Source organism: Paramisgurnus dabryanus, chromosome 8 (genome assembly GCF_030506205.2).
Source record: "Paramisgurnus dabryanus chromosome 8, PD_genome_1.1, whole genome shotgun sequence".
Classification (NCBI taxonomy): domain Eukaryota; kingdom Metazoa; phylum Chordata; class Actinopteri; order Cypriniformes; family Cobitidae; genus Paramisgurnus; species Paramisgurnus dabryanus.
In genome coordinates, this window is record NC_133344.1 from 36,762,201 (window position 1) to 36,785,355 (window position 23,155).

A 23,155-nucleotide genomic window follows, 5' to 3' on the forward strand; every position below is an offset into this window, starting at 1 on the left:
TGAACAAACTACACACTCCCATGCAGGCCACATGAGCTGGCCAGCTCCTCTACTCTGTTTACGGACGTGATGTCAGCAAGCAAAGATGTATGACGTTTTTCAAACTTTACCCTGGGAAAACCGACCCGACAGCTCAAATTATAACTCATTGTTATAAGCTTACCATTATGAATTGGGGCACGGTAAGGAGATAGTTTTAATAAACTGATTTTTTTCACATATCTATTCAACTGATTTTTGTTATGGACTGGCACTTTAACTAGAGTTTCATTTAGTTACAAAACAAACAGCTGAATGTTTTTACAGATAGTAGGAGTCGAGCAGTGTATGCTCAGAAGAAAACACACACTAAATGAAGTTGAAGTATGTACTTGTTTGTTTAGTGACTGTAGTGTATGTGTGTGCTTACCTTATATTTACAGTCTTCACCTGCTGAGAGTATCAGATCATTGACAACACTCCAGTCAACTTTCAGAATGACACCATCATGAGCTTTCCACTGACAAACACACAGACAGAGAGATTTTACTACCACTTACTGTACATCATCAATATCACCTACATCAGTGTTGCAACAGTTTGCCCACACAGAGCCTGTGAGTTTCCCACCAAAGCATGTTCTGTTAATAGCCTCAATTTTAATATTTATTTATTACATATTTTTATTAACTCAGCTTTTTTTATGTAAACAATAATACAATGTACAATAAACAATGATAAAACATATTAACAAAATCAACAAGTAAAACAAAGTTTTGATTAGACCATTTCAGAAAAGTAGCCCTCCCGATTGTTTCATCCATTGTGGTGGCCCTTGCTCACAAAAAGGTTGGAGACCCCTGATAAATTCACATGAACATTTTTCATAATTATTGGTTTAAACATGTCATTTCATTCATTACAGATACAGACAGTTTAGTGTTTCTCACTGAATTAATCCTAGTCCTCCCAGGTATGTTTTAAGTGTCTCCCTATATAAAACATCTGATTTAACTTATCATCAGTCCTCTTCCTTCATCTTTATGTGGTGCTATGCAGACCGTTCAGCGTGAGACATCAAAGGAGCACGAGAGCGATATGAAAGCAAGTTTCATTCAAAGATCAGAACAGAACTTTCGATACTTTTCGATAGTTGTTAGGCAAAAAATAATAATTTTAGTGAATTTGTGCTTAAAACAAGCAAGCAAACATATCTGCCAATAGGGTGAAAACATTTTTCTTGAATTAAGTGTTTATGAAAAAAGTTAACTCCACTGGCAAAAATATTTTTGCTTGTTTTAAGCACAAATTTACGGAAGCCCGTTTCCGCCATGTTGTAAAAAAAATAAAATACAATTCTGACTTTGTATCACAAAATTCTGAGATACAAAGTCAGAATTCTGAGATATAAAGTCAGAATTGTGACTTTGCATCTCAGAATTCTGACTTTATATCTTATCTCTATCTGTGTGTTTTAAGTCATTGCTAAGGTATTATGGGTGGTTGCTAAGCTGTTTCTGTTGCATTCTTTGTGTGTTTTAAGTCATTGCTTGGGTATTATGGGTGGTTGCTAGGCTGTTTCAATTGCATTCTGTGTGTGTTTTAAGTCATTGCTAAGATATTATGGGTGGTTGCTAGGCTTTTTAAGTGGTTGCTAGGGTTTAGCTATGGTTTTCTATGTGATATTACTAGGATATTATGGGTGATTGCGAGGCTGTTGCTCTGGCATTCTATGTGGTTGCTAGGCTGTTGCTCTAGTGTTCTTTGGGGTTGCTAGGTAGTTGCTATGTTATTATGGGTGGTTGCTAGGCTGTTGTTATCTAATTATTTAGATATTTCTACTTAAAACAAGACAAAAATACTAAGTAAGAAAGTCTTTTTTGCAGTGTAGCAGTTTCAAACAGAACTGACTGTAATGTATGCCTTGACTGATTTTGAAGGCAAAAATCCTGTTGAAATCCTTGATTTCCTTCATCATAAAAATCTGAACGATGTACACATTGACATGTTTGGCGGTGATTATTCCTGTCTCTTCTGCTTCGGTCGAATGGACATTCTCAGTCTTAAAAGGCATGTCTGAATACTAGTATCAGTACGTCTCACTTGGAACCTTAACCGTGGTGGTACAAAAATGTTTAGAGTACTAGGTACTGTACACAGTGGAAACAACCCATCCCAAAAGTGCACTGAACCTAAGGGCGCACTCACATTATCCAAACCAAACCAAACCAAGCCCCAGCGCGATTGTCACCCCTCCCTACTCCCCCAGATGCACGCACTCACACTGTACTTCTTATCGATCCGAGTCCGGGCGCGCTTTCGTCATTAAGATGCGATTGTTTTGAAAAAAGCAGGAAGTAAACCTCTCTCTTTACACTGGAACCCACCGGAATGATATGTATGTGTTTTTCATTCGGAGTCGTTTGGTGCGCGATTACAGACAGCCCTCTCACATGTCATCATATTGCTTAGTTCATCTGTCACGTGCGCAGCTCAGACATTCACGTAACCCCGCTGCGCGAATCAAAAGGTTTTTACGGAGGCAGATGAAGGTGAGTGGTCGCGCAGCTGACATCTTCACCTTTTGAATCGCGCTCAGGCGCGATTGCGCTCACACCACAGCCTTCCGCGCCTGAGCCCAAGTGAACCGCGCTCCGGACCACCTCTGCAACCCGGCCGTGGCGCGAATAACCAATCCGCGCCCGGGCGCGGAACAGAGCGATCACACTAGTCAAACAAACCAGGTCAAACGCGCCCGAGCGCGGTTTGGTTTGGACAGTGTGAGTGCGCCCTGACAGTCAATGTTATCCTATGGAAAAGCGCCATAATAAAATAACTGACCAAAATAAAATAAATGTAGGGTGGGAATTTAATCAAAGATTACACAGTAAGTAAAGTAAATTAAATTTTTTATCTAATCATTTGTAAACTAGTGTGATAATATCACCACAACATATATCAGTTCTATATTAATGTACACTTTAGGACTTTTTTCTTTGGTAATGTGTTTGAAATGCTGGGATTTTTTCTGTCTCTGCCACCAGTGGTTGTAAATGTATGTCAACTTGCATCTCAAGCTACTTTCACAACTGTTACCTACATAACAGTAGGACCTTAACTCTTTCCCCGCCATTGACGAGATATCTCGTCAATTAAGAGAAAACGCTTCCCCGCCAATGACGAGATTTTCCGTCTTTCCGCAATACCGCTATTATCCACCAGGTGGCATATTCCGCAACTTTTTAGACCCGGAAGTATTGCCCTATGGCAAGCTGCTGCATGTCCGTGTCTGTTTTAAAGATCGCTCTGAATGGGATCTGTATGAAAAGTCCGTCACAAAAATGGAATTATCTCTGCTTTTTGCTCAAAATGTGGTGTTTTTGCAAAAACCTACCCATATTTAAAAGCTGATTGCAAAAGAACCACTAAAGGTAGGATGAAACAGGTTTTTTTGTTTGAAAGCAGAGGGTCTGTTCTTTCATTTGGTATATTGTATGTTTATATATTTAAAGAAGAACATTTTCTGGAAGGCATTAAACTTTGGTGAAAATCATGAAAAATTCTGGCGCTGGCTGGCAACTTTTTTTAAAAACGCTGGCGGTGAAAGAGTTAACTTGTAAGCTAGTTAGAGCTTAGTGGGTTTAGTTAAGAAGGTTAATACCTGCAGAGGTTTGGAGCTGGGCTGCAGTGGTTTAATGATCAGCTGTCGACCTGACGTGTACAGGACCCTGCTGGAGTCTGGAGACCACGCCACAGAATACACCGGAGATCCTTCACATGCCACAGTACACACAGGAGAAAGACATGATCGTACAATTAAAGCTATATTTGACCTTCCTGATGTCTCACAGCTTCTTCCAAAAATGAAAACATTTTACTTCGCTTTAAGCCATCCTATGTGTTTATCATATTCCTTTTTCAGTCAAACACAGTCCAAGTTAGGTAATATCCTGATTCTTTTCAGCTTTATACCGGCATTAAAGGGTACCCCAATTTTAAAAAATCCAAATATTGCATCCAAGTCAAACAATTATAAAATGTTTCTGACGTGAAGTATATAAAGTTATAACACATGTTCACGAGAGAAGTCAGGTGAAAGGCTAACATCTGACCCTTCTAAAAACCTTTAAAAAAAATGTCACTATCCAATGCCATCATAAAACTAAAAGAAGCCAGAATATTATTTAATATATAACTTAATGCAGCACCATAGCCCATGTGTCAGGTGAGTAGATGGTGCTTTTTGGTGCTACAAATGCAATGTGTTGACACACATTTCACCACCCAGAGCAAAGGTGAGACATCAAGAAGCCAAGAGCACATTTCTGCAAACTCTAGGCAACAAATGGACTACTCTGAAGATGCTATAAAACAATACAGTTTTGTTTTAATTACAATGCTTTTAGTCTTAGCATAATTGCCATTGTTAGATTTGTGTTATTCCACAGGTTTGATAATTAGATGTGGAAAAATATAAATAAAGACTGAGCGTGTGGACTAAAACTAGTTTACATCGACAAAGTTCAACAATTACATCCTAAAGTTCAGTTTCTTAACAAATTGCAGACATGGCTGTGGTCAAGTTCTTTTATTGGGTTCATTTACAGGGGCAGCCGTTGACTTCTCTTCCGAGGCGTGCAAATTCAAAATATGTGTTTGGTGCATCATGTGTGTGGCTCGTCCTGTCAAAATATGTGTTTGGCTCGTCATGTGAACCTATGGGCATCATGTGTCATGTCAAAATACGTGCCTGCTGCATACGTGTAGAAAGGTTTTATGATAAAAGAGATTACACATGAGATTAATCCAGTATCTGGCAAATGCGAGCGTCTCTTTTATCATAAACCCCTATGAAGTGTCTGCAGCAGGAACATATTTTGACATGATGCGTGATGCACATAGGTTCACATGACGCGCCAAACACACATTTTGGCATGATGCGTGATGCACATAGGTTCACATGATGCGCCAAACACATATTTTGACATGATGCGTGATGCACATAGGTTCACATGACGCGCCAAACACATATTTTGACATGATGCGTGATGCACATAGGTTCACATGACGCGCTGAACACATATTTTGAAATGACGAGCCACACACGATGGGCTAAATACATGTTTTGACATGACGAGTCACACACGACACGCCGAACACATATTTTGACATGACGAGCCACACACATGACGGGCTTAATACATGATTTCATGAGCTTCGCATTTGTGCTCCCTCGAAAAAGAAGTCTGTGGCCGCCATTGTTAATGTATCTTGTTTTGTAGTTTCTACATTAGAAATGCAGAACAAGTATAAAGATAATGTGGTTTGTGAGCATTTTAATGCGAGTTAAAAGACTTTGGGTTAATGTGTTTTTACCTTGTTGAGCTAGAGTTGACCTCAGCATACCACTCTTAGACCAGATCTTTAACTGTCCATCTTCACCAGCTTTAAGACATGAAGAAAACCATCTGTAAAACTTTCATGACATACAGTAACAAAAATCAAGATATTTCAAAGAGTGTCTTTTGATCCCTATTGACTTGCAGTGTAAAGAAAAAAAACACAGGTCAGACATTCACCTCTCCATCAGAAATGCTCATGGCTATTATTTTCAAGTTGACATGATAAAACTGTAAACCTGTGATAAGAGCGGTCCCATCATGATTCCACCGTCCTGCGAGCACAGCTCCTTTATGAGACTCCACACTCTTCTCAATACGACCAGACTTCGACACCAGATGGAGTTTACCTACATAACATAGCAGATCTCAGAGATGAATGACAGTATAGCAAGAGGACAGGCCAACACGAGTGTCTCTCTGTATCCAATTAAAGACAATGACATCATTGGATGAGAGAGACAACATATTATATAATTGTTGTATTTTGGTCAGCTGTATCACTCTCATTATGAGTATATGACTTTCACAGTGTCTCTGTTGTTCAGATTGGAACGACCCTGCAGACAGACAGCAATCAAGCATGGAGACAGTTATTGAAACTAAGCATATACTTTGTGGTGGTGCTTATTAAAAGAATCCTGAATGTTCTATGTAATTTCTGGTTACCTAAAACTGCAAATCAGCATGTTGCTGCCCTCCCTTCTGCTATATTTAGTGCACGTGAATGCAGCCAAGCTCAGAAAAGCAGGTTACAAGTACACAAGCATGAAATATTGTGCAAATGAGATGTTATAGCAGGCCCTCAGAAACACAATTTCTGTACAATAGCTGTCAACACCTCTACTTTTACTGTAATGACTGTCAGCAGGGGTATGGTATTGTATGAAACACAGCTAAATCTAAATGCCATAACACATTAAAAAGATTTGAAACTAGAACTGTAAACCTTCTTAGACACTCAGATTATGCATTTTTGGTAAAGCATCTAAGACTTTTGAACGGTACTGTATATCTGGGATGACATAAGGGTGGGTAAACGATGAGACACAAAGCGAGTACAACTAGACTTGTATTTTCCTGAATAGTCAAGGGAAAAACACTAACAAAGCGCTGTCTAAGTACATGCACACAGTTAAAGTTTAAGATTAAGGGCCAGATTTACTAAACGGGGGAAATTAGCGCAAGAGCGCAATTCCAATAAAGTGGCAATGGAAGTGGTAATATCTGCGGGAAATATACTAAAAACGCGCAAATTAAATAACACAGGCGTAACAGCTGATTTCATCAAATTAGTTCAGGGTTGCAAATAAGCCGAACTGATGCTCCTCAGGTGCAGGTGATCTACTAAAGCCTGATACGCTTCAGTTCAGCACCACAGATATCACAGCAGAAAATACATGGTGTGAAATCCCAGCTAACAAGAAGTTTTGAAAAAGTATTGTCTGACGATTTCTAGTGACTCCGCTTTAATTTCCTCCAGTAAATTAAAAACAACATGGCTTGGCAAACAATATTTTGAATAATATGTTCCTCTGGCATTCCAAATAAATTGATTTGTATGGAAAAAATCCTTATTGCAGCTATTTCGAGTACAAAGTTGTTTAAGACATGCTCTTTTCTGCGTTAAATAATGGCACAAATACCACTCTTTTCACAAGCGCAAACCTTAGTAAATTGCATTGCGTGAATCATTTAAATACTCTCCTCCCATAAATTGTGCGTCTGAAAGGGAAACTCTTAGAAATACATATGCTATAAGGTCAGTCACAAAAATAACTAGACCACACATTTTCAGAGCTGAATATCCACTGCATGTCTTTAGTAAATCCCAAAAGTGGGTATCTAATACCAAAATGATGGTTTGCGCTGCTGCTGACGGTAGCTGTTAGTAAATCTGGCCCTAAAAGTCTTGGATAAGAGTAAAACAATACTACAAAATATACAAAAGAAGATAAAATACATGAAGGCACGTTGAAAGGGTTAACAAAGGAAAGGTGACAAAGGAAAAGTATAAATGTGTTATGAAAAAGATTCTTCTCTAAGACAAATGGGAAATACCTGTAGTGAAAAAGCACTCAAATATGTTATGAAGTGTTGTTTTACCATCAGTGCTGGTAAGGGCAAAGATCTCAGAAACGCCTTGTTTCTTTCCACTGACGGTCTTGGGAAACCAGTGCAGGTCGATGGGATAAATATCATCGGGAAGTTTTACAACAACACTGGTGTCATTGGTGAGCAGGCTCCATCTAAGTATCTGATGGTCATCACTACAGGAGTAAAGCTCATCAGCCGTGGTCCATCCTACACAACTGACCAGTTCTCTATGTGTACAGGAGTTAAGGCACACATATCCACAGACTTTTCTATACACGTTCAGCCAACTGCTGATGATGATACAAATCAAATTTATATGCATTTTCCAAATAATCATTCAACATTAACATATAAAGTAGAAGTTTTTGAAAACAATGATTATGTCTATCATTTATGATCCATCTGCACAACAAAATGTATGAACATACGTCCATACCTGAGTGATTTTTATGCAACAGATTAAAATGTAAATAATTAAAGATGACGGGTCCCAAAACCTTCATTCTTATGCTACAGATCTGCCATTTCATGTGCTGATATTCATCATAATAGAAATGGGACGCTTGGCTGTTTGTATTCACTTTAGGGGTCGACCGATTATCAGCCTGATGGATTAGCGGTAGGGCTACATGATTTGGAGAAAAAAACAACAACTGCATATTTAAAATCAAAATTGCGATCTAAAATGCAATTTACTACTACAGGTTTGTTGTGGTGCTTTAACAGCATCAAAGAAAGTTGTAGTCGACTCGAGACCACCTAAACCCAGACCAAGACAAGAACAAGAGCAAAGAATGTTCAGACCAAGAAAAATCTTGAGTACTACAACACTAGTTATTGAACATTTTCAAAGTCGATTTGCTGATAAAATTGTTACAATTTGAAATGTGCTATTTGGCCTAGAACAATGTCCGCCCTCCACCCATCTGATTTGTTGGAAGTCATGAGTCCAGCCAATCAACAAGGAGGTCTGAAGACACCGAAAGTCCCTGATAAAACACATGTCGGTCGATCGAGGCAGTTAAATTATTTGATTAAAAGTTTTGCAAAGTTTTTTACCTCCCACCAGTATCAGCAAAACCACTGAGGGTCAAACTTTATCTTTTATCTAAAACACTAACTAATATCTTCCAAACTGATCAAAGGCCCCATTGACTTCCGTAGTAGGACAAAAAGAACACTATGAAAGTAATTTGGGCTCATGATTAGTTTGGTTACAAACATTTCTCAAAATATCTTCCTACATGTTTATCAGAACAAAGAAATTTATTCAGGTTTTTAACAACCTGAGAATGAGTGAGACTAATTGTAACATATATCAGTGACATTGTTTTTTCTCAAGATGTGCACCTGTAGCGTTTTTGATAAGGTTTGTTTGTAAAAACTTCTTAAATGTCCTAAGACATGGTCCTGGATTAACCTAAACCCTGTTCGGGAAACCGCCCCAAACATGTTTATTGGATTCTGGTTAAACATCTGGACATAAATGCTCATGGAAGTCAATACCTGGGGGGCAAAATAATCTTCCTAATAGAAATGTTATTTCCTGATACCACTATCATATTCAAATAAAGTGTTAGTTAATGCAGATAAGATGAGAATGTATCAGTTGTTCCTTTACCAGTCTGAAAGACACAATAGCGTTCAAAAGTCTGAAACTAGCCTAACAAAAGGTGAACAGAAACTTACATTATTCTGAAAATGTCTTGTACAAACACCATGTTATGCAGTATTATGCGGGAACGTTTCAGAAACCATCTTGTGTTTGCTTAGGTTGTTTATAAATTAGTTAACATGGTTAATGTCACAAACATGCTTACATTAATGCCAAAACGTTTCATTAAGAGACTTTGTGGGTGTGAAGAGAGGGTAAAGGATATGTTTTGGTTCCTTTAGCAGAAATGTTTTCAGTCGCATCCTTTCTCCTTACCTTTATGCTTTTATAGTGTGATCTTTCCTGTTAACGAGAAATAAAACGGTGAAAATCCACATCATTCTGTCAGGCTAATACAAACAGTTTACAGACAATTAGCGTTTACCAGACTGAATGCGCCGTTGCCACGGAAACGCGTTCACTGTTGCTGTGCTAGCCAGATAGCCTCTTATATAAACATACAATGATGATAAACGCTGCCTCTGAACAAACACTTCTGACTAAACACCGTCCGCTAACATTATTTCCCAGTAACCTTCCTTATTCAGAGTATATTCAGATTTCTGCGTTGCTTTCTATGTACTACTGGAGCATCCAAACAAGTATGGTGATGTGTGACGTCACACATCTCGCGAGATGTAGATCCAAACTTCAAATGATCCGAGCGATGTGATAATTTTTTTTAAAGTTATAAAAATATATGTTTTGTATTCATTAATGATTATCGATTAACTTGGTTTAGTCTCGATTCACCATTACAGTGTATTTATAAAAACTGTTTGTTTTTAAACATTTCTGCTGAATTGGTTTGAATCGTGTGATCATGTCTTAATCGTATTAGTTATATTTTTTGATACCTGAATAAAGATTTAGCTTATATCGCTTCTGTACTGAGCTAAGTACAAATTAAATGTATGTGTCAATGGGCTTGTTCGACTTCATGCCGCGCCGCAACAAGAAGATGACGTCAAAGTTACGCGAGAGCGATTTGAAAACAGACTACTTCGTATGATTTCTCGAATTGCTCTCGCGGTACTTTTACGTCATAGACCTGTCAGTTCTTCGGCCCCGCATGAAGTCGATCAAGTCTAATGTAAAAACACAGGTCATGTGACCCACGCAGGGTTGTAGACTTCCCATGATCCACTGCGCGGGTTATAACGAACTCGGGTTCGTCCTCACAGTTTACGCGCCATTTATGAGTACGATAACTCTGATGTGAGCGGAACGAGTGCACGTTTACTCTCATTTTACTTCAAAAAACACCCAGTATATGTGGATTAATTACCGTGGAGCTAAATATCAGAAGAATTACGAAGAGGTGTAAGTGAAATCGGCAGAAAACGAGGTAAATGTTCAGATATATACACGAACTGTTGTTATTTAACATGGTTTCAGTTTGCTTTAATAATTTAACGTTACCTCCAATCTGGTAAACTAATTTATTTACACCGATCAATAAACTGTACGATTAACAATAACCTCGAGCGTTTTATGATGGTATACAGAGATGTTCAGATGAGATACTTTAACTTACTCCCGTCTTGAAGTTAACTGTTAGCGGGTTAGTGTTTCTGCTGTTGTTTTTTGTAACCTTTATTTTGTATATTTTGTAACCTACAGACAGTTGTCTCTAACTGTCGTCTCGTTTAAGTTAGATAAATATTGAATATACTGTATGATAAACCAAAGCCTGTCAATCCACGATCCTTTTGCAAGATATTAAAAAAAGAGTCTTTGTGAAAGCACCTTAGCACAAACGGATGCTTTTCAAAATAATAACTTAGTTTGTTTTAAACATTACTATTCACAATTTCTTATTATTTTAATTGCGTTTAGATGGTCTTTAATATAACATCACATAATATCCATTAAACCGTGTTTTATAATCTCGCCATTTGTCGGAAGTGGTGTCGTCTGATTTGTAACGTTAGCTCAGTGGTTTGTTTGTTTGTTGGTTGGTTTTGTAGTACGGTGTGTTATTCCTCATTGTGTGAACAATGAAACTTTGCCATCATCAACAGCGCACACACACACACACTCGTGTTATTGCCCTGACTTTGTCATTATGTGCTGGGTTTTGTTGAACACTTGGTTCTTTTCTGTACGTCGCGATTTTGACTGGATAGATGCCAAAGCGAACAAAGACGCGGGTTTGTGTTTATCGATCGTGACTTCACGCTGTCATGTCCCCCTGTGCTTTTCAGGTGCTTTGAATTATGCCTGTAAAAACAACCAAGAGCTCGACGGCTGCTAAGAGAGCGACTGAGCTGCGAGATGATTCCGACGATGAGCGCATCACACCCGGCAAAGCCGCAAGCGACACACCGGCGCCGCAGCACGGTAAGATACCAATAAGTCTTGCATGAGTGATATCTGTTTTGTGTAATTGACTGACATGTGTTTATTCTTTCTCCTTCTTTAAACGATTTTTGTAAGTTGGTTAATTTAGTTATTCATCTTGGTTTTTCGACCGGCATTAAACTAAATTCAGAACCACAGCATGAGTGAGCAGCCGATGTTCAAAACCATTTCTGTTCAGTTTTTTTACTTGCTCTGATGAAATTTTCGGTCGCCACACCGCCAAAAAGTCAACCTCAAGTTCGCTTTGTCAAAATTACATATTTGTAAGTATGTTATAAGTTTGAAATTAGACAGCTTTGATGCAACTTCATGACATATAACCCTAAGATGGAAAAGTTAGTAAACGTGTGTTTTCTTATTATTAATGCTTTTTTACGTTTATCCACTAGTTCATCACACGTCATTATATGTGACCCCTGCTGGCAAATGAGTCAGAATGAGCACATTTGACATTTATGACATTATATAACATTGTCTATTAAAAAAAAAACTTTAAAACGATGTATGTTTGAAAATGACAGAGCTATACCTGTTTGAAGTTGACAGAGTCAACAAAGTAAATTTTGAGGAAAATCAATCATGTGTTTTTTTTTTTTAAGGTTCAACAGCAAAATTACCATATCCATACCTTAAAATCAGTGGTAAAACTAATAGATTTGGCACACACAAAGTCAAAAACAACATCTATAGGAATATCTTTTTTATTGTTTGATTGACAGTGAGACAGACAGCTTTAAGATCTACTGTAATGTAATGATATAATGTATTACACATCAGATATTTTTCCTCAACAGTTAACCAAACATTCACTTAAGACATAACATATTATATCTGCGTGAATTCTTGTCAAAACAGATATTTTTAAAACTGTATTTCTGTGTAGATGTCTACTTTTTGGGTATGTGCACTTGCGCATATGTGTCCATGCTTCAGATCTGTCAGTCAGCATGAGGAAGATCGTTTTTATGTCTTATCTCTCTTAAAAACTCTTTTTATATTAAGTAAGTCCTGCACTTTATTTTCTAATTCCTGCATGTTTTAAAACTGAAGCTAAAATTTCAGACGCACATGTGGATACACAAATCTTTGTATTAGATAAAGCATTTAGGATGGTACACCTCTCAAACTTTAAAATAAAGATCTTTTTATATGTTTAATGATTATTTAGAGCATTGAGATTGCTAGACAAGCGCTTAATGTACTTATTTTAATAAAAACCTCAATTTCGACCAAAATTGACTTTTATAATTTCTTTTGCTTCTAGCTCAAAATTAGACTGTGCGCAATCTGCGCATTCCCACTCATTTTGCCAGCACGGGTCACATATATTTCAACAACAGTATACAGTTCTTTCCTGCCTAAAAGAAGTTAGCAAGCCATGACAACATGCATACGTTAATGACCTGTGTTAGTAATGATACAGGAATGACTAGGATTGCACAATTAATTCGAAAAACTAATTGGGATTACAATTACGGGTGAAAAAATTACATAATCGCCAAAAGCCTCAATTTCAGCTATACATTTGTGTTCATTTCTGTGCGTCTCGGCAGTATGTTTGGGCACCAAATACAGTGGTAAATCGGAGCTTTTAAAATTGACAAGTTGTGTCCTTTAACCATTAGTTTAGAATTTTTTACTAAAATTAACATAACTTGCATACATTTTTTTGTTTGTTATTTACATTATATTATTTAGTTTTGGAAGTTAAGATTTTACCATGCAGCTGCTTTTCAGAGAGTTAAAACATTTCAAAACTTTTTTTTTGTCATAATCGTGCAACCCTATCACTGACCCGGTTTTCTGTTTGTACATAATAATAAAAATGTCCTCATCATGAGCAGATATTTTAAATGTAAAAAGTCACTATTAAAGCCAAAGTATTTTAGAAAAAAATCTTTCTGAAGAGTTTTACAACCTTTTCCACACCATGCATTTATTAGAGACAGATCTGACACACTCCTGTCGTCATTTCTTTCTTTGCTCTGTGTTTTTTTTTACCATGGCTTTCTAGGATAAACTCCTTCTTTGCTAGACCTGATAAATTATTTAATCATCATAATGTTTACATGGCAATAAATGTCTAATTTTTTTTTTTTTAGTTTAGACTGTTCTACAACAATCGGTCAACCTCTAGTTCTTACTGTTTAGACCCCTGGCTACATTCACTCATTACATGTTTTTGTTAATGAATGAAATGGTGACACAACTGATAAATGGTTATAATCATAATTGTTTGGTTTGGAGTTTTGTTTGGGTTTTTTTTTCTTTGTTTTCCCTAGCACACTTAATAAAATGAAACCCTTCTAGCACAGTTACAGTTTGATTTGTTTCATCATAGATGTGGCCACGAGCGAGTCTGCTGAAGTCCTAGATAACCGCAGTCTGGAGGAGATTTTGGGTAGCATCCCTCCTCCGCCTCCACCCACCATGAGCTCTGAGCCCGGCGCCCCCCGCCTCATGATCACTCACATCGTCAACAGAAACTTCAAATCGTACGCAGGCGAGCAGATCCTCGGTCCATTCCATAAGGTACAATCTTTAGCTGTTATTAAATAGTCAACAGTCTGAAATGTCATTGACAAGATGCCGCTTTTCCAAACCAGTTTTTTTGCCATTCGTGTTGAGTTCGCAAACTTGCACCAGTGTTTCCCATACATAGGCTCTACTTGGGCGCTGCGCCCAGGTAAATTGCAACCCGCCCAGGTAAAAAAAATCACTTTACGAATTTCCGTATTTTCTGAACTCGACTGGATGACCCGTGTTTTGGAGAGAGAGAGAGAGAGAGAGAGAGAGCGCGCGAAAGAGAGAGCGCGAGAGAGAGAGCGCGAGAGAGAGGTGGGGGTCGGGTGACCGTGAAGATGATGCACGCGTCATAAACTCATCATCCAGCGCGGCAACTGGATCAACTGCAGCAGCACATACGGAGCAGCCAGTGAACACACTGCGACCAAAATGGTCGCATATGCTTATGTGCATATGTGTTTATAGCATCTAAGTTGGCTTCATTTTGCGTGCAACCACGTTGTGTCTCTCCGGTTGAGTGTCCGTTCACGTGCTCTCTGTTTCTCAATGAATTGGGCGCGACGCGAAGCAACCTCAGTGTCACATAGTATCCTTTCATTTTCTGAACTTGAGCAGAGTTTTACCATTAGAGGTCTTTCTTCACTGAGGACGCGGGACCCGTACGGTTCCGGGTTTATATTTTAAATGGTCAGATGGGTCCGGGTCGGTCCTAGTTCATTTCTTCGGGTCCCAAGTCTGATTAATATTGTGTGTAAAACCCGAGTCGATCGGAGAACGGCCGTGAGCGCTACCGCGCTAAAGCTCGAGTGCTGTTTTAGCGTGCCTCCGGTTTCTATGGTGATGACAACTGGCTCTTGTCACGACCACGCGCCGCTTCATTTTCTTTATCCCATTTTTTTATAATCATACTATTAATAGACAATATCTTTACTAAAATCTAAACAGTTTGCACAGAGATTGTAGCAAAAAGCAGTGCTAATACTGAATGAGCAAAGCTCTAGCTGACTCAGGATATAAAAACACGCAAAGCTGTAATGTAAAGTCTTTCATCGGGACAGCAAGTAGACTTTTAAATCTGAAATAATTAGTGGATTAAGCTTTTTTTAATCGGCAAAAGAGAAATAGAAAGCAGAAGCAGTAAAAGTGCCTATCTAATAGAAATTATTACCATTATAACATCAGTCACATTTATAATCTATAGACCTGCACTGTCTATATAGGCTATAGTATACATAGTATTGTATATAATTGAGTTTGATAAAAGGGGTCATCAAATTGCTTCATATATCAGTGCAAAAACATAAAGTGTTTTCGTGGTGCTTTGACAAACAGTGTCAGCTTTGTTTATGGCAAAAAAAGTTTGGGGTGGTTAGATTAATGAACTATAATGTGAAATTAATATGAATGTTTTATAAATCAAAGTATTGTGTTGTGTCACACATTATTAGTTCTTTGTTACATGTATAGTAGACCATTTTTTTGTCGGTGGATAATAATGATTGCCCTTTTCACCAGCTACCACCACAAGTAAATTTCAGATCTGTGGGAAACACTGCTTGCACATAATGTTTTATTTGATAAAGAACATTAAGTAGGTGTATGTATGAAAATTTATGAAATTTTGGCTCATATTTCTCTTCTTTTTTTGAGATGTGATCACTCATCATCTCCAGTGACTTATAGTATAGCAAAGTCTCCAGTTTTTGCACACTTCAGAATTAGTGCTCTACAACAGTGTTTATATAGAAAAAAGTCACATAATTAGTCAGATAGTAATCATTTATAAAAGTGCTTAAAAGTCAATCAATCTTTTCATAATATTTAGGCAGGCAAGGCAAGGCAAGTTTATTTGTGTATCACATTTCATACACAGAGGTCATTCAGTGTGCTTTACGTAGAAATGAGAAAACGGTGTATAAGAGAAAAAAGTATGTAGAAATAAGAGACACATGATAATTTAAAATATCAATTAATAAAAAATAAATGTGATTTTAATAAAAACAGTTTAAATGTGTGAAAGACTAAAACAGGAATAAAAGTATAAAACAGTCAAAAATAAGAATAAAAAAGAATTAAAATATTAAATATAAAATATAGTGCAATCACACATTTACTTAAAATTTCACAGAAAATCTGAAATGTGTAAATCCAGTTTAAGGTGAAGAGCAGGACAACGGTGTGTTTAATGGCATGTTGCACTAATCTGTGTATTTGTGTGAGTTTTGTATGAATTGTAAAATTGCAATTGTATAAGAGATTTAAGGGTTTGTTTACATAAGAAATTTGTGACAGTATTTATTTTTTGAATCAGCCTTGTCGGTTTACTTGTTGACCATTCAGTGGGTCATCTGGATATTTTTTACTTGTTGTTTCATGAATACTTCATAATAAGTATTTCTGTGGAGCCTGGATTTCACTTAGATTCGTTTTAGAAGTGAATTTCTCTTGTCATTTCAGTGTTGATAGCGAACATTTTATTCTATGAATTAAAAATGTTACATTGTTTTATTCATGGGTGTCCACAAGAGTAGAATGTAAGAAGAACATTAACAAATAATTGTTCATTTACGGATTTAAAAAACATTAATGGGTTACACTTTACAATAAGGTTGAATTTGTTAACATCAGTTAATGACCTAACATCAATGAACTAACACGAATGACTGAGTTATTATTTACTAACATTAACAAAGATTAATAAATGCTAAAAACTATATTGCTAGCATGTTAGCTAATGTAACAACCCTATTATAAAGTCTTTGAGTGCGGTCTGTGTCCATCATTTTGACTTATTAAAAATAAGGACTATTTATATCTAGCATGTCTGTTCTCATTATTTTTATGAGGGAGAGAGAGAGAGAGCATTCAGTCAAGTAATGACTTGGAGAAAAACGACAGTTTATAACTTTCCATAGAAAGTAATGGTGTAATTACATGACAATTTTAGGAAAACCAATAAGACAGATAAAATGGGGTAAATTATATTTTTAAACACTGTCAGAGTGATGGATAATGATTACAGGTTACGACATTATTCACCACTAACTCAATAACTGGTGTGAGAAACTGTCAGGGCATCATTTAGGTTCCTTGTTGGGTATTTTAATGCTTATGTAGAATGTACATGAAGAAAAAACTATACATCCATAATAACAAAAGTTTCATCTCCCATGCGTTTTCTTTATTTGTTTAAATGGAGAGAGGCAGAGGATGTCAGTGCAGAGTGAATTGACAACTAAGTACTTAAATACCATTCAGGTGGAGGATTGCACTGTTTGACACTGAACACGTTCTTCATGCAGGTTCCCCATTAAACATCATGAAGCAAGATGCACGCTTCATTAGCATTAAACAATATTTCGGGCAAATATTACACCGATTGGAATGCAGGAAAACTTCTTTCAATCAACTAGATGTGTAATTTACATGGAGTAATACACATAATCTTCACTTAACACTTTGTCCTCTTGTTTAAAGTATTTTTTAGAAACATTTTGAATACGCTAGTAGTTTTATAAAATACATGTCTAAGACTTATAAATGAAATCATGAAAGTTATGAAAATCAAATGAAAAAATACAAAAAATACAAAATCCATCTATCTATCTATCTATGAAAACCAATTTTATTTATATATATATATATCATTATATATCATTGATATATCATTGAAATACAAAGTGGATTCTTGCTTTGTATTTTTATATTTTATTTATATTGTAGGGGTGCACTGTGTATCAAACTTATGTTGCATAACATTAAGGTAACCCTAACTTATCCACTGTAGTTTTTTTTACTTTTATTCCAAAATTTATTTGACCATTTAAAATAGCACTTGATGCTGACATTGAGTTTAAAACAAACATGCCATGTTGTCCCTTGTAAGCTGCACACAATATCTACATCATTTGTTTTAAAAGGAAGTACAATTTTGGAAGAATGTGTAATTTTTAACCTGTCTCTCCCTCTCTCTGTGTCTCTTCACAGCGCTTCTCCTGCATCATTGGGCCAAATGGCAGCGGGAAGTCTAACGTGATTGACTCCATGCTGTTTGTGTTTGGATACAGAGCTCAGAAGATCCGCTCGAAGAAGCTGTCAGTTCTGATCCACAGTTCTGATGGCCATCAGGATATCCAGAGCTGCACTGTAGAGGTGCACTTTCAGAAGATCATTGACAAGGTAAACTACTTTATCTCAGAATCACAGAAGCACATGTAACATTTTTTCACCATGTACATTTTTTATTTACCATTTTGTGTAAAAAAATATATATCGATATAGGTTAAATATCGAGATATCGCCCACCCCTAATAATAATAATAATACTTGCTGTCTGTAAATGTAGGTTTCTCTCAATCGAAGTGTAGTTTTGCTTATCTGCAAGACTTTGACAAGAGCAGGCAAAACTGCCTCTAAGTGAGGAAACTCTTGATCATGTATTAAAGAAAACACACAAAGTCCACAGTGTGCGTGTGGTTTGCTTGTAGATTGGTTAGTGGCCCTCTGCTAAGTATTTTTATTGTCATAAATAGTTTTGAAAATTTAATTTCGCCTGCTACTGTGGCTAGTGTCTGAAGTGAATTATGAAAACTTAGTAATCATGATTCGTGATAATTGAAACGTTTCCATGCCAATGATGCTTCCTTGACATGTTTTTATGGTAATCTGTAATTACACTATTATCCAATTTATAAAAAAAATAGCATCAGCTAATTCTACAACGTTGTAAACTCCAATGTATGTTTTCTTATCTAACAAAAGTCCTTTAAAAAAAATTCAGTTATTTTATAAAAATTTTGTATTTTTGAACAAACCATATTTGAGTGGTTATATAAAGAGAACAAATTAAGATTTCCGTTTTGTTTGTTTAATTGTTTGGTTTGTTTAACAGCAGAGGGTATGTTCTTTCATTTTAAATATATTGTATGTTTATATATTTATAGAAGAAAAACTTCCTGTAAAGCATTTTGTGAAAATCACAAAAATGCTGATAGGCAACTTAAAAAAAAAAAAGGCTGGCAGGCAATGAGATAAATGCACTGCATTCAGGCAACCACCTTCCAGTCGAGTAGTATAGATAACAGTACGATACAGCTTATTAAAAAGATTCTTTCTGATTCTTAAAAGTAATCAATATCAATAAAATGAAAATAATACCCATCTCTAGTTAAGAAAATGTCCAGGTAACATTTAGCCCAAAAATGAGATGTGTTTTGCTTTGATGTAAAAAAGAATCGGAAATTGTTTTGTTGTAATGTTTATTTTTGTCCACTATGTTAATTTTGCCTTCAGGAAGGTGACGACTATGACGTCATTCCCGACAGTTCCTTTTATGTCTCAAGAACTGCTGGAAAAGATAATTCTTCTGCATACCACATAAATGGCAGGAAATCAACCTTTAAAGATGTGGGCACGTTACTACGCAGTCATGGCATCGATCTGGACCACAATCGCTTCCTGATTCTTCAGGTAATTACCTCTCATTTACTGCATGTGTGCTTTTGGCCTCTTGTATTTTCTGGAGAGCCGTGAGTGACGGCCTTAGACTGCTATAGCAGCGCATCATGGTTTTCAAAATTTAAGAAAAAGTGCGAACCATCATTTGCTGCTCTAGGATTTTAAGGACTCTCATACACTTGACTTGGCTGTGCGTGAGGTCACGGGTCACTGTGAAAGGTCAGAGGTCAACATCCATCCATCCACTCTTCCTTCCCCGCTTTAGCAGCACGTAAATATTGGCGTGTGTTAAAGTCAAGTCCAACCCCAATATTATGTGTGCTGCTTCAGTGAGGCAGGAGTGAGCCTCTCATTATCTCATCATTCATTTGTGTGCTCCTGATTGATCATACTCTTTAAGAATTTGATAGTTAGTTTGAAGCAGTGCTTTCTGTGGCTGTGTGGGTGGGTGATGGAGCATTTCTTAACACCAGTCATTTCTATTCTGGCATATTTAATACCTTAACAGCTTCACAAGTAGTAGAGCTCAAAATTGCAACTGTGAACCGAAACATACTCTCTTTACTCAGTGTATCTAAATTGTGAAAATAGTGTGAGTTATATTTAATGCGGTTTTATTGAGGACATTGATGGGTTTTAAAGAACTTAAAGTAACTGTAAACTATTGATTTTATTTAGAATTTATTACAACTATGCCAGTTGTGTTACTGTTGTTTTTGTTTTGTTTTTTAGAAAAATTAGAAAGTATTATAAATGTTGTTGTCCAAATGCAATTTGTACAAAATTATGCACGTAAGTGATATTAATAAGATTCAAGTTTTAATGTTTTTGTTTATGAAACAGGAAAAATGTATAATACAAATACTAAAGTGTAAACATATGAGGAGGTCAGGTGCAAAAGCCTCTAAATGCCACCTTTTTTCTGTGGTGAGCGCCAAGAGTGAAAGAAATTCAACTTTGCATAAAAAGTTCCGCTCTTCAGTGTCAGTTCTTACACGGCCGTCCAATCACAGTGGAGGAGGGGCGGGACAAGTAACACAACATCCAACCGGCTCACAGCTTAAGTGTTACGGCTACCAACACGCTCAGCTGAAGAAATCTGGCGCTCATCTGAAAAAAACAGCTGGTGTTCGGTGTCCTCCAGGCTTTTTCTGCCCCGTTTAAAAGCTTTGGTGTGTCTCGCCCCTTAATGCAGAGCTTTTACCAAGCAGGAAGTGTGCTCCACACTCCCACTATATAGGTGGCGCAGAGAGGCAAACAGCCACCACACTAGTAGAAGATAATGCCTCGAACGTAAAGTGCACTTCCTGCTTTAGCATTAATGCTAATAATGTTGTAAATCGCATTCAGTTTCTTGCAAAAATTGATCGATTTGCTTCACAAAACATCAATATGTCACCAGGAGTTATGGGAAATTACTTTTGTATTGGATATATCTGCTTTTTAAGCTCTCAAAGTGGCAGATCCGTTGACTTGTATGATAGAGCACTGGGGTTTCTGCTAAATATATTTTTTATTGCTCTACTGAGGAAAAACCGTATCAGATGGCGTAAGTGTTAGTAAATAAACTTGATTTTGAAAGTATGCTACTGTGTTCTTTATAACAGTTTGTTATTCTATTTATTTTTGTTGTTCTTTTATATAAATAGCCTACCCTTTATGTTGTCACTACTTACTGTGCTACTAATTTCTGAAAATTTCTAATTTTTTTTGGCTTTGAAGCGTCAAGTCCGGGATACCCTCCCTATCCTACATACAAAGACATATTTTTTAAATACACGGGATAGAGGCCACTCACTCAAAAAGAGTATTAATAGCATAGTTTGAGTAGGATTAAAGAGCTGGATGGCTCTAGGGACAAAAGACCTCCTTAGCCTTTCTGTAGAGCATGTCAATGACAGCAATCTGCCACTGAACATGCTTCTCTGTTTACTAAAAGTGCTGTGCAGTGGGTGGCGATCATTATTCATGTTCGCGAACATCCTGTGACTAGTCCGTTTCTCTGCAATGGCAGTGAGTGACTCCAGCTCAATGCCAACAACAGCACCCGCCTTCTGTACCAGTCTGTTAAGTCGCTTAGCATTTCTCTTTTTAATACTGCCACCCCAGCACACCACAGCATAAAACAAAACACTGGAAATGACCGACTGAGTAATTTGCTATGGATATTGAATGACTATAATTTCAGAATGATCCAATTCAATATTTGAGTCTTATACCAGGTCCAAAATTGAATAAAATTTTAGATTGTGTATCGTGACAATGGCCCGACCTGAAGTCAAATTCTCTAAATCACAAGTGATTTACTGACTCATGTTTTTCACTGATGATGGATGACCTTCAAACACACAGGCACTAATACGAGGCTATGAAGAGCCAGCTTCACATGACTCTAAATTCAAATACTTAAAGGGATACTTCACCGATTTAGCATTCAGCTTTGTATCTGTAGAAACCCGGCAGTATTACTGAATGACCATGTTTCTCTCCCTCATTTCCCCCTGAGAGGAGAGATATCTGCATTTTGGTTCTGCAAAAAAGTCCTCCGATGATGTAATATGACGATTTTTGCATCATCGGATGACTTTTTTGCAGAACCAAAATGCAGATATCTCTCCTCTCAGGGGGAAATGATGGATGGAAACATGGTCATTCAGTAATACTGCCGGGTTTCTACAGATACAAAGCTGAATGCTAAATCGGTGAAGTATCCCTTTAACACATTTAATTAAATTTCACACCAATAATGCATGTATATGACTTAAAATGGCATACAGATCTGGCATGTCTATGGGAGTCGAAGCTCATTCCAGCGCAAGAGGCTATGGATATATGACAAAGATTGTCAATATTTTTTGGAGAAAACGTATGAAGACAAGATTAAAATAAACATACACAAATTAATTTAATAATGTATTAATTATCAGTATTTTTTTCCCGTATTCCATTTGTCCGTTTTCATTTTTGCAAATTCCGTTTTATCCGTTTTCATTTTTGGCAATTCTTTTTTCTACCCTTTACTGTTATTTTAGTCATAAAAAGAGTGTGCCTTTAATGTTAATGATTAAAATGTAAATGATTTTGGGAAAAACGGGAAAACACGATTACTTAATAACTGTAAAACATGCATTTACACACACACACACACACACACACACACACACACTACTCAATTCAATGCATTGTTTAGTGTTGTTGCAGAAGGCTACACGTCTCAAAGCATTGGTGCCTTCAGAAGTGCCTTAAACACATCAGTCCAGCGGAACACGATCCATATTTTAAACACAATCGTTTGATAAGCATATAACTTTACAAACATACACAGGCTATAACTTTACAAACATACACAGGATAGTGATCTGACTTCGGACAGCATGAGCGTGCAATTCACACTTTCGCTGACACAACAGAGTTGTGGAGAGCTGCTTCGCATTGTTTCAGTGTTTTGGAGGGGGTCTGAAACGGCGGGAGGGGATGTGTCACCCAGATTTTCTTCCCCCGGTCTGCATTTCCCCCATACATACATTCTTCTCCCACACAAAAACAGAATTTTATTCAAAATATGTAAAATTCCGTGTTCGCACTAGATTCCTTGTTAATTTGCCAATTCTGCAATTCCGTCCGCGATTCCGTGATCGCGGAAATTATAGGGCCCTACTCATGCAGCCCCTTTGCGACT

At 37.0% G+C, this 23,155-nt stretch overlaps 2 protein-coding genes across 2 annotated transcripts in view; one reads left to right on the forward strand and one right to left on the reverse strand.

The window, feature by feature from the left end:
* The window catches only part of ift80 (intraflagellar transport 80 homolog (Chlamydomonas)), a 30,106-nt gene extending 20,364 nt beyond the window's left edge, over positions 1-9,742 (reverse strand). Inside the window, exons 1-7 of the mRNA XM_065281699.1 lie at positions 9,515-9,742; positions 9,353-9,432; positions 7,485-7,703; positions 5,618-5,728; positions 5,356-5,424; positions 3,641-3,750; positions 410-499 (exon numbers count right to left, since the gene is read on the reverse strand). Coding sequence (XP_065137771.1) covers positions 410-499; positions 3,641-3,750; positions 5,356-5,424; positions 5,618-5,728; positions 7,485-7,703; positions 9,353-9,392 — 639 coding nt within the window. The 5' untranslated portion in view covers positions 9,393-9,432; positions 9,515-9,742. The remainder of the gene's footprint in view (positions 1-409; positions 500-3,640; positions 3,751-5,355; positions 5,425-5,617; positions 5,729-7,484; positions 7,704-9,352; positions 9,433-9,514) is intronic.
* A 575-nt stretch (positions 9,743-10,317) lies between these two features.
* The window catches only part of smc4 (structural maintenance of chromosomes 4), a 28,978-nt gene continuing 16,140 nt past the window's right edge, over positions 10,318-23,155 (forward strand). Inside the window, exons 1-5 of the mRNA XM_065281700.1 lie at positions 10,318-10,477; positions 11,337-11,472; positions 13,835-14,025; positions 18,007-18,198; positions 19,312-19,488. Coding sequence (XP_065137772.1) covers positions 11,349-11,472; positions 13,835-14,025; positions 18,007-18,198; positions 19,312-19,488 — 684 coding nt within the window. The 5' untranslated portion in view covers positions 10,318-10,477; positions 11,337-11,348. The remainder of the gene's footprint in view (positions 10,478-11,336; positions 11,473-13,834; positions 14,026-18,006; positions 18,199-19,311; positions 19,489-23,155) is intronic.